Source organism: Cucumis sativus, chromosome 2 (genome assembly GCF_000004075.3).
Source record: "Cucumis sativus cultivar 9930 chromosome 2, Cucumber_9930_V3, whole genome shotgun sequence".
Lineage (NCBI taxonomy): Eukaryota > Viridiplantae > Streptophyta > Magnoliopsida > Cucurbitales > Cucurbitaceae > Cucumis > Cucumis sativus.
This window is the reverse complement of record NC_026656.2, coordinates 259,712-272,686: the sequence shown is the minus strand read 5'-3', so window position 1 is coordinate 272,686 and position 12,975 is coordinate 259,712. Positions and strand designations below refer to the sequence as shown.

General features: G+C 36.1%; 3 protein-coding genes and 1 long non-coding RNA gene across 5 annotated transcripts; 1 reads left to right on the top strand and 3 right to left on the bottom strand.

The window, feature by feature from the left end:
• Nucleotides 1-101: 101 nt before the first annotated feature.
• On the bottom strand, nucleotides 102-2,798 carry LOC101214479 (hypothetical protein). Of its 2 annotated transcripts, none has more exons than XM_031880777.1 (5): nucleotides 2,498-2,798; nucleotides 1,450-2,404; nucleotides 948-1,343; nucleotides 631-842; nucleotides 102-552 (listed from the first exon to the last, which is right to left on the bottom strand). In XM_031880777.1, the coding sequence occupies exons 1-5, from the start codon at nucleotides 2,507-2,509 to the stop codon at nucleotides 295-297; spliced, it is 1,833 nt and encodes a 610-aa protein (XP_031736637.1). In that variant the 5' UTR covers nucleotides 2,510-2,798; the 3' UTR covers nucleotides 102-294. The 2 variants fall into 2 exon arrangements, with proteins under 2 accessions (XP_031736637.1, XP_011648587.1); XM_011650285.2 differs by having other exon boundaries at nucleotides 1,450-2,411; nucleotides 2,498-2,797.
• A 2,667-nt stretch (nucleotides 2,799-5,465) lies between these two features.
• On the bottom strand, nucleotides 5,466-7,470 carry LOC105434532. Its single transcript, XR_968613.2, has 2 exons — nucleotides 7,142-7,470; nucleotides 5,466-6,160 (listed from the first exon to the last, which is right to left on the bottom strand). It is a non-coding gene; the product is annotated as an uncharacterized LOC105434532 (long non-coding RNA).
• A 1,041-nt stretch (nucleotides 7,471-8,511) lies between these two features.
• On the top strand, nucleotides 8,512-9,827 carry LOC105434531 (stress-response A/B barrel domain-containing protein UP3). Its single transcript, XM_011650283.2, has one exon. It carries the CDS (start codon nucleotides 8,739-8,741, stop codon nucleotides 9,585-9,587), a length of 849 nt encoding a protein of 282 aa, XP_011648585.1. The 5' UTR covers nucleotides 8,512-8,738; the 3' UTR covers nucleotides 9,588-9,827.
• Nucleotides 9,694-12,260, bottom strand: LOC101208706 (mediator of RNA polymerase II transcription subunit 20a). Its single transcript, XM_004141021.3, has 5 exons — nucleotides 12,099-12,260; nucleotides 11,870-12,012; nucleotides 11,619-11,800; nucleotides 11,353-11,442; nucleotides 9,694-10,075 (listed from the first exon to the last, which is right to left on the bottom strand). The coding sequence occupies exons 1-5, from the start codon at nucleotides 12,110-12,112 to the stop codon at nucleotides 9,833-9,835; spliced, it is 672 nt and encodes a 223-aa protein (XP_004141069.1). The 5' UTR covers nucleotides 12,113-12,260; the 3' UTR covers nucleotides 9,694-9,832.
• Nucleotides 12,261-12,975: the final 715 nt, after the last annotated feature.

Here is a 12,975-nt window from a genome sequence, read left to right as displayed (position 1 = left end):
GTGGACCATAGGCTATTTTTTAATGAGCTATCTCATTATTATAATTTCTTTAGTAAGGAGAAATTGCTATTTATTGACGAGATTGATGCCAAGTGAATGTGTAAAGAAATGTTCTTTGATTGGCAATTGAAAGATCAAGAAATGGCTGATACAATAGTATATGTAAAAGAGTGTGTTAAACAAATTGTTTGGTAACCATTTCATTTCCTCAAATTATTTGAAGTAGGAAGAAAAAGTTGTATGTAGGAGCTGCTGTGATAAAGATGCAGCTAGGTGGTGAGGCGACTAAGAAAGTCAACATGGAAAAAGAGAAAACGATGGTTCTATAACAACCTTTCTATTCACAAAATTAATTTGATGCAGTTTTTTATGACACCAAATCAACTGGCTCTCTGTTAGTCTTGACATACTCACAACCCTTGATACCAATTTCAATTCAACCTCCGCTATCAACAATTCATTCTTCACCCTCCCTTCATCTTCACCAATCCTTTTAAACTTCTTCGCTATACAATTCCCACTTCTCAATATCTCTTTTAGCCTTCTCTCCTTCTGCATTTACATGGAAATTGAATATCAACTATACCTTCTAAATAATCATTTAGAATGAGAAAAATAAAGAAAGCACACCTTTTGCAGACCACTTCTTATTTCCATCATCATCCGTTGTGCATTAAGTTGTCCTTGAGCACACTTGATAGTTGAGTTCCTGACGAATTTTTCTGCACGTAGAAATTCCCGAAAAACCTGCATTGAATCTTCAATGATTGACACTAGAGCTGCAGTTGAGATGGTACTTTCATCTTCTTTGCCTCGTTGCTTTTTGTCGTTTACACAATCCGCTGTAATGAGAATCAGGTAAAGTGTTTCATTGTAATCTTCTATAAGTGTTGCTAAGCATTTCGAAGGTTAATCCAAATAGATCCTCAGCGTGCTTATATACTTACCTCTAATGGCAGGAACTTGAAGGAGACTACGGATGAAAAGTCGGTTTCTGGCATAGTTGTCGATTCGAGGGCCGCAAAACTGTTCATCTTCAATGAATCTTTGAATGAGGATGGAGAAGAGTTGAAATTCATTGACAACTCGAGTGAACCGAGAAACCTCTCGAGAGTCATTCTGTTGCAACTCAGTGGCTTTCCTGTGCTGCCAATGCAGAAGTTCCCAAGAAAGGCAAAGATGTCCAACATATACCATTTCCATGTCCCTCTTTAAGTCTCTCGTTAATCTTGGACAGTCTTTAACACCACCTCTCCCTGGCCTTAACTTGAGGGGAAACACAGATTTAAGACCAGATTTCTTTCCATCCATTGACCCATTTGGATCTTTCAACTTAACTAAACCTGCACCAAATAATCACATCATAATGCAATTGAATCCCCAATTTTTTTTTTATTAATCCACAACTTATAAGATATCAATACAAGGTCAAGTTCCTAACTAACTTACCAATTGCGTAATTTGTTTGGATATTGGAGATGTCAAGCTTTCGCATTTTCTCTGCATAAGTCTTGTACACCTTTTGGATCTCTCTGAAATGTTGTTTGAGTTCAAAATTTTGATCCTTTTTCAGAGGTTTTAGAGTTTCAACCGATGTGGGACACATGGATCCTGCCTCTCCCTCATCTTCTTCTTCTTGTACGGTTGGAAGTCCTCCTGTTCTCGAGTTTCTTAGCTCTATCTTGAGTTGGTTTATCAAATCTTGGTGCTCTTGCAAGAATTCCTCTTCTTCTTCTTCTTCTTCTTGCTGCTGTTGCTGCTCAAAAAATTCCATCCCCTTCTCATCCTTTTCTGTTTCTGTCAGTTCTACCAAACAATCTTGACTCTCCTCCTCGCTCCAATCATTTACAGGCAAAATTTTGGCATTATTTAAGACATGTAAACTTGGTTTTAATTCTAATTCTATTTCTATGTACTCTTCATCAAAACATGGAGATTCAAAGTCTGAATCTGAAAAAAGAAAGGAACCATCTTCCACTAGGGTTTCAACCTCGGAACAATCATGGCCAGATTTCTCCACTTCCACAGGAATCGGGGCATCTATATTGGAAACTAAACCCTCGTGTTCAACTAACTTTTCTAAACCCTCGTGCTCATCTAACTTTTCTAAACCCTCTTCAGCGTTAAATATTTCTAGTTTCACCCCATCATCACTTTCACATAAATATTTACTGCTGTAACATTCAAAATCATGATCGGGAGTTTGATTACCCGAAGAAGAAGGTGAAGCAGTAAAGCAGAATTCTTGGACAAAACAGTTTGTAGTTTCAGATTTTTGGATGAATCCATGGATTTGTGTGGTAGGTTCCAACTGATATTTGCTTGAATTGTAATCAGCCGTTGCTTGAAATTCACCTTCTTGGCCTTTAATTTGAAGAACAGAATCAACAGTTCCATAATAAACCTGAATTCTGAGAGAGATTGAGTGATCAGTGGGTGTAGTTTGATTGAGAAACGTAAAAAGATATTATAACAACAAGAAGGTTAAGAAACATACCTGAAAAAACATCTGATTATTGCTCCAAACAGAGAAAGCAGAAAATTGTAGATTGAATATATGAGAGGAAGCATGTTAAGGCACAAAAACTCATTTGAATAAAAATGGAACGGGGAAAAGGCAAGAACAAGAGGCATAAGTTTCAGAGGAATCAATTCATCCTGAGCCTATTCCAGAATTACAAGCAAAGTGGAAATAAAAGGCCGAAACAATTGGGAGAGAATTCATTTTCTTTTTGCGAAGTGGACATTCCACTTGTACCGACCAACACGGAAACCTCACACACACACAAAAAAGAGTCTTTCATAGTTCCCCTTTTACAAAGTTTATATATGTTTTCTTTTTTCCTTATTAATTACACACAAAAAAGAAAAAAGAAAAAAAGAGTAATGTATTGTTTTTTAAACGTTGTAAAAGGATTATTTTCCCCTTATTTTCTTTCTCAAACATTTATGTTAAGTGAATTGAATTACTGTGATTTTAGCATTTTAGCTTTACCGAAGAAAGAAGTAACATAAAATTTAAACGTATAAAAGGAAAAAAAAAAGTGAAGGCGAGATTGCGGAAGAAGATTGATGAGAATAGCTTTGAAAGTTCAAAATTCAGAAAGGGGCAGGGCATGGGTTGAATTGAAAGTTGAAACTGAAATGACATGACATCCAAAGCCATTCTTTTTCCTTCTTTAGAAAAGAAAACTGAGGCTCCCCTCCTGAGTCCTGATCCTATGACCACGAAGGCGTGAGACTGAGTCCCATTTTGAGATTGTTGGTTTGCACACGTGGCCGCGTCGTCTTGTAACTGAGTCAATATGGCATTAAAATGCCGGCCCCAACCCCGACCCCATTCCATAAACCCCTTTCTAAGCTGACTCACTAACCAAACTCATCTCACGCTTTTCCAAAACACACCCTTTTCATCCCCTACTTCACTTTTTATTTTCTTTAAATATTTTCAAATGTTTTTTTTCCCATCAACAATAAATTTATTCAAAATCAAAATTAATCGAAAACCATCATAAAATCATGTTGTTTGGGGTTGTTTACTTGAAATTCTCTATAATCAATATGAGCAACTAATTGATTATTGCTTACGGAAATTTTGCAATCAAAACTCAACCAAACATAATAAAATGATTGAAATAGCTAACTAAAATAAATGAGCAATATAATATAATAAATAATAAATTATTAGATTATTGAGGTAAACAATTGGACTTATTTATTGGGCCGCGTTTCAATCCATGTGAAAAGCCCACACACTAGGCCATAAGATATAGTTTTGTTAAGCATTCACAACCTCCTTGTCGGTATGGCTTAGAGATCATCAGAAACAACGAGAGAGAGATAGAGAGAGAATTGGTAATAGGAAATTATGAAAGAAAAGCTCTTCTGTTTAGGGTATTATTGTTTATTAGAAGTGAGAATATATTTATTGGAATAAATGATAGAAAAATTATTTATTTAGAATTGAGTTCTGTATTGTAGGTAAAGTTTGACTAATGTACTAGAATAAAAAAGAAAAAGAGAGATTGAATTGATCTAGAATCGAGTTCCTCCCTTTTGTTTGCTAAAAGTGCCAAACAGATAGAATCCCTATATGTAATTTTTGTTGTATTTAAAGTTCAAACTATAAATTATTATTCACCATATAACCTAAATTATCTAGTTAATTTGAGTACTAAATAATTCATTAAAGGTGTTTTGCATCGTAAGTTTTTAAAAGGTGTAGTGCAGCAACGAAGCAGCTTTTCCAATACTGGATGGTTTTTCTTCATTCCTACTTACAATAAAAAGCGAATTGAATTATCAGTGTGTAAAGCAGTGAGGAAAAATATTTAAAACTTAGATTAATGTGGGTGGGACTAAATAATTTGTTGCATTTTCAATAATAATTTAAGCAAAGTTTTTAGATGAACTATGAGTTAGGTGGAGTCCCATCTAATCTGAAGAAGACCAGGAGAAACAGGATTACCTCATACACAAACATTATTGCCAAAAAACAAATTCAAATTCCTAATTTTCTAGCAATCAATCTTGTGGGCCTTAAAAATTAGGTACCATGAATTTATTTTGGATTCATCACTTTCACATACTAATTACCACTCGTTTTAATCATATTTAAAGGATGTTTGACAAATATTCCAAATATCAAAATTTATGTAACTTTTGTTTACAAACCTATATAGAGAGAGAAAAAGGAATACATCGTTGTTAGTTATAATTTGCGTTTATTCAGCAAGTTTTTAGTCGATGATCGGTAAAACGTAGCATCTCAGGATATTAGAAAATTTGGTAATCTACGATTGAGAACAAAGTTCCAAACTAGGACAAAAGCATAAATAATAAACCATTGCAAAGAAGAAGTAGTTCAACAGTTAGTAAAAAGAATTGAGTACGAATTATTATAGACTAAACATGTGGACATGAATAATAGAGGAACTTATACTGTTATGATTTGAACCTTATTTATCACATGATGTTAAACAAGTTAAAGAGAAGCTAAGAAGAGGGAAGGGATAAGCATGGAGAAGATGAGTTGTTCCAAATCTAAGCCAAAAGTGAGTGAAGGTTTGGGTCCCTGTGTCATATTGTTGGGTGTCACTGTTTTACTTCTTTGTCTCTTATCTTAATTAACAACTGTACTGCTGCTGCTTCTGTCTTTTTAACACAATTTAGTCCATAAAACTGTCACAATATAACTACTGCTATTGTGGAAGTGGAATAATTTGTAAATAGTATGGTGATTCTAGAGACAAGTAATAATTAATGGTAGGGAAGGGATGGCACATTGGTAAAAAAATTGAGAAATAAAAATAATAGTAAGAGGAATGGTAGGGTCAAAAAGACCATTATCCCTTATCTGAGATTCTGATGTTGTGGTGGGTGTGTGGCTGTGAGCCAAAAAGACCCTCCAAAGCTGCCATCATTCATTCAACCCACAGCATCTTCGCAAACACCAAGATGAGAAATGTCTTTGCAACAAACAATTTACCTTTTTTTTCTCTTTAAAAGAGATAATAATACAATAATTTCTACAAAGATGGACAAAATTAATTAGCAGTGAAAATGAAATGATGAAACAGTGAGTTTTGTGAAGAACAAAAGCAGAGGAACAAAAGGAGGTTTATAGGAGAAGAGTGATAGAGTTGAGTAGTACCTACACTGCACACAGTGCACACACACACACACACACTGCCTAATTACTTCACAATATATTTCCCCCAACAAAAGAAATATTTTGGTTTTAGAATAATTTAAGTTATTGGTTGTAGTAAGGGAAAGAATGAGATGAGGAAGGATAAGGGGGTAATAGCTGCTGCTATGCTATGGGCGGTTGCGCTTGTAGCCAGGCTTGGCCGCGGAGTCTCCATGTTCGTTGGATTTGGTGAAGGAAGTGGAGAGATCAGCATATAAATCAACAACTCTTCTGATGTTGTTGTTCAGCTCTCGAATCAGACCCACGTTTCTGCTCACATTACCCGCCATTCTCGACTCCTGATTTTGGTTTATTTCATTGATCAACATTCTGTTTTGCTCCAAAATGTTCTGTACTTGAACGAAATTCTTTTGAAATCTCTGCACCATTTTCCCATCAATTTCTCCTCTTGACAATGTCTCCCCCTCCATATTATTTCTTCTCTCAATCACTTCCCCAATAACAATCCTTTTTTAAATGAATAAAAATAAAAAGATGAGTTTTTTAGTTACAATTTGCATAACTTAATTCAACATATGCATGTTTCCTTTTTAAAAAATAATAATAATGAACGACCATAATCATATCTTCTTTATCTGTACAACCTTTCACTAACATGACCCCCAAACTGAGGAGGGAAAAAAAAAAAAAAACGGATTTCTGCACATGAGACAAGAACTGTAGCAGAAATCATCACCTCCATTTCCATGGATGATGAGAGGAGATAAATTATTATTTATGTAAACAAATAAAAAAAAAGATTTTATTATTACTTGATAATGAGATGTAGAAAGAAAAAGCAGATCCCAATCTCATTTCCATAAAAAGGAACCTTTTTTTTTAATGTACTGAGAGAATACCCACCTAGAGCTCAGAATCTCTCCAAGCAGTACTAAAAAACCCAGTCAATGATGCAGAGAAGCTAAGGCTACAGACACCCACACCATTATTCATCCAATATTCTATATTTCTAATTAAATATATTTGAATGAAATTCATAAACATATAAACAAACTAGTATGTTTATTTAAAAAAGAAACAAAAACAGAGAGAATCCCCCATTTAATTTAAACAAAATATGAATGGGTACTGTATTACTTCAAATTGAGACAAAGCAGAAGAAATAATCAAAGAACAATCTCAAATTCTTTTCACAACAATAAAGGACTAAAAGGGGAAGATAATTTAATGACTGCAGGCGCTACCTGGGGACACCAAAGTTAATTAATTATTTTCTTTTCCAAAACTATCTAAAATAGAAGATCTTAACGTATATGTACAACTAAGAAAAACTACAAACAAAAACACAGACACTCACAGTTTTTTTTTATATATATATATACATATAATTTATAAGGGAAGGGGAAGAAAAGAGTGGTGTTGTTGAGTTTGATTATTATGTAATAATTACAAAATTCGAAAGGTCTGAAAATAAAAGAAAAGATGTACCTTGAAAATCTGGAACATTATATTGTAGGGAGAGAAGGAGGAAGAGGAGTCTGATTCACGAGGAGCAGTGGAAAAAGATCGCCGATTAAATCGAATCTCAGGAGCAGACACCTCTTCTGAGAAATCTAGATAGAGAGTAGGAGAAAGAGATGGACAAATAAATAAACTAATTAACAAAATAATAATAATAATAATAATAAAAACAGTGAGAGAGAGAGAGAGAATATATAGATTTGACAGTCACGCTTGTAGACGGACCCCTAAAATAATATTGAAAATTTAATAATGAAATATCCCCATCTGTTATTTCCTATTTATTATTTCCATTTCTGCTGCATTCATGAAATTAGGAGGGGATTGGTTCTATGTTTTTATATTATATATATTTGAGATCCAAATCTTGACTTTCCCAAACACTTGTATATTCGCCACGTGGAATATGATTCAAATTCAAAATTTCTCTAAAATTTATTGCATTTGTTTGTAATATCTGTTTTTGCAAAAGGAAAAAAATAGAAAAGTTGTTTGGCTTTCTTTAATTGTCTTCTTCACTAAACCAAGGGAAACTACTTTACTTTTTTCTTACTTTCAAACATTTACCATTTACACAAAAAAAATTACGATTTTATTTTCTCTCTTAGTTCGTTTCCTTATTATTGGAATGTACTAAAACTTCAATTTTGACGCTCTCTCACTTCTCGTCATTAATTATATTTGGAAGAAATTTGGCAATACTATGAGGAGAGGTGTAGATTAATAAACTTCCTTCAAAATGACAACTAAATTGATTTTTTTTTTTCTTTGAGGAATTTTGACAATTGAAATGAATGCACTACATCATGTCAAATTCTTTAACAATAGAAAGGAATTTTCTAAGATTATTGATTCCTACTTAAACATAATGGAGATATGAATGCAATAGACCCCATTATTATCCTATTAAATACATTTTTTATGTTTAGATTTTGACATCCAACAAAATGTAGAAATAAAATAGATTTTAAAGAGTAACCTGATTTCTTATTTAGGATTTAGAAAGTTGGGGAGTGATTGGAATTGATAATGATCGGAGAGGAGGATATTTGGGAAAAAAAAAAGAAGAGGAAATCCATATGAGTTTGGGATTGGGGGATTGGGTTATTTTCGGTGGCATAAGCATTGAGGATACGATAGAAACAAACAAAGGGTTTTCTACCTAAAAGCCTTAACAATAAACCTAAATTCTATAATAAAAAAAAAAATTCCAGAAAGCCAACCTGAAGCTTGCAAGAAAAATAAATGACGACCTTGAAGGCTCGCAACTCGCAAACAACCAGAGTGCATATGGACGATGATGAATAAGGACGAACATAACAGGTGTAGAAAACTTGAAAGGATGTCTAGAAATCTACAAAAATGATATTAAGCTTGACCCATAAACACAAAAGGGGCATTCTTTAGAAAGTTGGGATATGAAACTTGGCCCATTTGAATTGACTTGTTTTCGTTACCCCATTGGGAAGGGGTCCAAGACTCCAAACCCCAACCGACCCGGTTCAGGCAGTTTTCTTTGGGTGATTAATTTTGTCTATTTGTATTTAATAACTATATTTGCAAAATGGCACAACGGAGCGGCACGTCCCTGTCCCCCGAAATCTGTGATTCTCATCATTTGACATTGAAATTTAAAATGCTCTCCTCTGCTCTCCGGACTTTGACGACGCTACCATCCACTTCCAGGAATCTTCGTCTCCTCCGCCTAAATCCTTGTCCTTCTTCCCGACCATTTTCCGTCAAAATGTCCGCTCACACTCAACCCATCGAGCACATCGTCCTCTTCAAGGTCAAAGAGGGTATCGATTCATCCAAGGTAAACGACATGCTCAATGGCCTCAACGGCCTCATCTCCCTCGACCAAGTCCTCCATCTCACCGCCGGCCCCATTCTCCGCAACCGCTCCTCCTCCTCCTCTTTCACTCACCTCCTCCACAGCCGATATCCTTCCAAGGAGGATCTCTCCATCTACTCCGCCCACCCTGCTCACATGAACGTCGTCAAGCAATTTGTTCTTCCCATCTGCGATGACATCATGGCCGTCGATTGGGTCGCCGATGCTTTGCAAGGCTCTCTCGTCCCACCTCCTGGGTCCGCCCTTAGAGTTACCTTCCTCAAACTCAAGGAGAATCTGGGCGACGAAGTCAAGGGCCAGATCTTGGAGGTCATTGCAGGGCTGAGGGAGAAATTGGGGCCCAATGTCCAGCTGACGGTGGGCGAAAACTTTTCCCCGGCCAGAGCCAAGGGTTTCTCAATTGCTTCGATTGCCATTTTGCCAGGGCCAAATGAGTTGGAGGCGGCGGCTTCAGACAAAGAGATGGTGGAATTGCAGAAAGAGAAGGTCAGGGAGCATTTGGAGAGTGTAATTGTGGTGGACTACGTGGTTCCGCCGCCGCAAACGGCAAGTCTCTAAACCCATCTATGATCGTCGCCACAAAGTTCCTGGTGAACAATGTCTGTCGCGAAGTGTTGAAATTGAATAAAAGCGTCCACCATTGGTGTATGAATGACAGACGCACTTTTGAAATTTTAGCATTTTAATGTTTTTGGGTTTCTGCTGTCTGTTGCATTTAAACTTGAAAATTTCAGTAAAATTTAATGTTCCATCATTCGAAAAAGAAGAGCAACGGAATAAATACAAGCAATTATCAAATTAAGCTAATTTCTGGCGGATTGAACTGCTTGCACAGTAGCGATTAGTTGAGCCATGACGTTGCCATATTGAACTGCTGTGTGTTGAGAAGTATAGTAATCCGACAGTCCATATTCTGCAAAGTTTGATTCTATGTGCATGAAACGACCTGGTAATGAACTTTTTGACATGGCTTCTTGCCATACGTCGAAGAACTCCTCCATTACCTGTCTTGATTTCTCCATTGAAGAAATTGGGAGATACTCAATCTGCAATTTCAAGGTTTTAATATACCATTCAATATTTATCACGGGAATGGTAAACGCTCTCTCACCATCTATTCAAAATGTTTCATTGGAACACCAACCAACAAAGAGCAATTTTCATATTTACACCCAAAAACATATAATATGGCTCCACATTTGACATACAGATTTTAGTTTCTAGTTAAATCCCCCATACTTTCTCTAGGATGTTCATTGTAACAAATTAAACACAACTACAAAACTGAATTAAGATTTGCTAGAGAATTGCCAGCAATTCATCTTAGAGGGGGTTTCTGTTAGGTACTTAAACACCTTGGAGAACAACACTCCAAAATCCAGCTATAAAATGGGAGAGCCAAGCCACTTAAGTACCATATTAATTATTTCAATCTAACCAACATGGAACGAAGACATGCATCCCATACTACCTCAGTTTCTAACAATTTCATGAGTGTCGAAAGAATATACCAGTTGGACTTGACAATAAAATATAAAACACGGTACTGCATTTTTTCAAGAACAGTTTGGAGGGGAAAAAAGAGAGTGAAGGACAGACAATCGAAATCATCATCTTTCTTTACTTTACCTGTTTCAGGATCAAGCAAAGACTATTACACATTGACATTCTCATCAAGCATTCGAGCATTCAAGTGAACAGGAAGGCTCTTTCCAAACTAAGCAATTCTTTCAGAGGAATTTACTCAAATCCTTTGATTCATGTCGAACAATGCCAGTATGAAATACAAACAGATGTAAAGATCACAGATTCACAATAACGACTTCCATAGCTAATTTTACACAGGCTTTTGCAAAGATATCCTAATCAGTTCTCATTACTTCTCAAAAGAGGATCCCTGGCCTCAAAGCTAACTGATAAGTTATTCACAGAATTGTACTTCTATGTGATGACTGACTTTTTTCTTCTACTTTACTAAGTTAATCACCGTCTTATCAATACTTCAACAATCTCGCTAGTAGGTGTGAAAAATCGTAGAAGTCCAAACACAGAAAATCAATATTAATTTGGAGAATAAATGACATCAAAAGTTGAAACAAAGGATTTTATGCTCTAACACTGAGTTAAATGACATTCAAATTTTAATTATATCCATACTTGAACACATAGACGCCAAACATTGTGTTGAAACAGGCCAGGGGAAAGGAAACTGCTAGCTCAAATAAAGAAAAAGACATAAAGAAACACAAATAAAACAAACAACCAGAAGAACATGAAATCACACAAAAACAGAGTTTCCATGAAATGATGAAATGAGCCTTACCTCCATAACTATTCCTCTCAAATTCTCGGAATTGTTGGGAACAACTTTTCCCACTCTCAGTTGGAAATCCCCTAACTGATACTGAAACCCCTAAAAAACCAATAACGTGAACTGTCTGTCATCAAAGATTTATCCATCTCACAGACTACAAACAAAAATGGAAAACGAGTAGAGACTAGAAAGCCACAAAAATCAACTTTAAACTTGAATTCTAGGACATGGGAAAAATGCAGAGTACATCAGAGATAGAGAATCTGAGTGGCAACCTCGAAATTGAGAGCTACGCGCAATTTGTACGACTGCAGCTTCTCCATTATAGCCTGAATCGTAAAATCAGCTTCCAAGACGATCCGTTGGCCACGAATTATAAGGTAATACTTATTTGGCTGCTCCGGCAGCGAAATTCCGAGAAAGTCGCGGGGGAATTCGGCGGCCGGTGAGTTCTGGTCTGTTGACAGATTTAAGATTCATTTAGGTAGTCATATCTTGAAGGTCTGAAGACAAAGAGCGCGATTACCTCGTAAGATGGGTTTGTAGAAAGTGAGAGTAGCTTTCCACTTGCCCCCTTTAACGCCATGGATACTCTCAACACATTGCGAAACCTCGTTGAGTATCTGACTGTTAACAGTGCTGCCGGCATTGGGTTGCCAATGCAAAACCCTAGGCAAAGGAAAACGGTGAAACTAAATCAAGAATCAAAGGGAAAGAATGAGAAGTATTTTGATCGGGGTCTCTGGGATTTTTACCATTTTAGCGGCATACTTCCGGGCGTAGAAAACAGCAGCGAGATCACGACGGAGGTAAGTCGGGATGGGAACAGTTTAGGAACAATTTGCAACTTTTGGGGAAAGCCCAATGGAAAGTTGTATAATGACACTTGCCAGCCCAATTTGAGTACTTGTCACGGCATTTGGGGATCCATACAATTCGTATATATATGGGTCGTATGTCTGATGGTACATCCTTTCCAATTTCTTAAGGCCTACCACTTTGACCATATTCTTTTACACTATTTCTTACTGTGATTAATGTTACAAATTAAGTTGGAAGTCATTTTCTTTCTTATTAAGCACCTTCAGATTTGAGGTCTTCGTTCTCAAACACGATAATCCAGTCAATGATGCTCCTAAAGGTAGCACTTTTTTTTGTCACGTGTTTTCACAAATAAGAGAAATAGAAGACAATCCTCTCTCTCTCTTGTTCTGCTACTACCTCAAGCTACCAATTTGACTTTATTTTAGGATGAGACTACATGGAAACTGAAATGGGTCACAAGAAAAATGAATCAAAACAGTTGTGTTAGCAGAACCTTTCTCCAGTTCCTTTTGATCTTGATTCTTAATCGTTACCTTCAGCCAATATGGAGCGCAAAACCGACTTAATTTGGAAAAAGTGTGTTTGCTTAAGCATTTAAAAAGTGGTGTAAGTGAAAATAGGTTGAAAAGAAAAGAAGTTAATAATAAGAGATGTATGTACAACAAAAACACCGCACTAGGCTTTTACAGCCGTGATGTGTGAACTGTAAAGAAAGGGGTGAGACTCTGAGGCAGCAGGAAACCACGAAGCAATGCGGTCCATTAGGGGCCCTTTCCCATTATTTATTATTATTATTATTATTTCAAG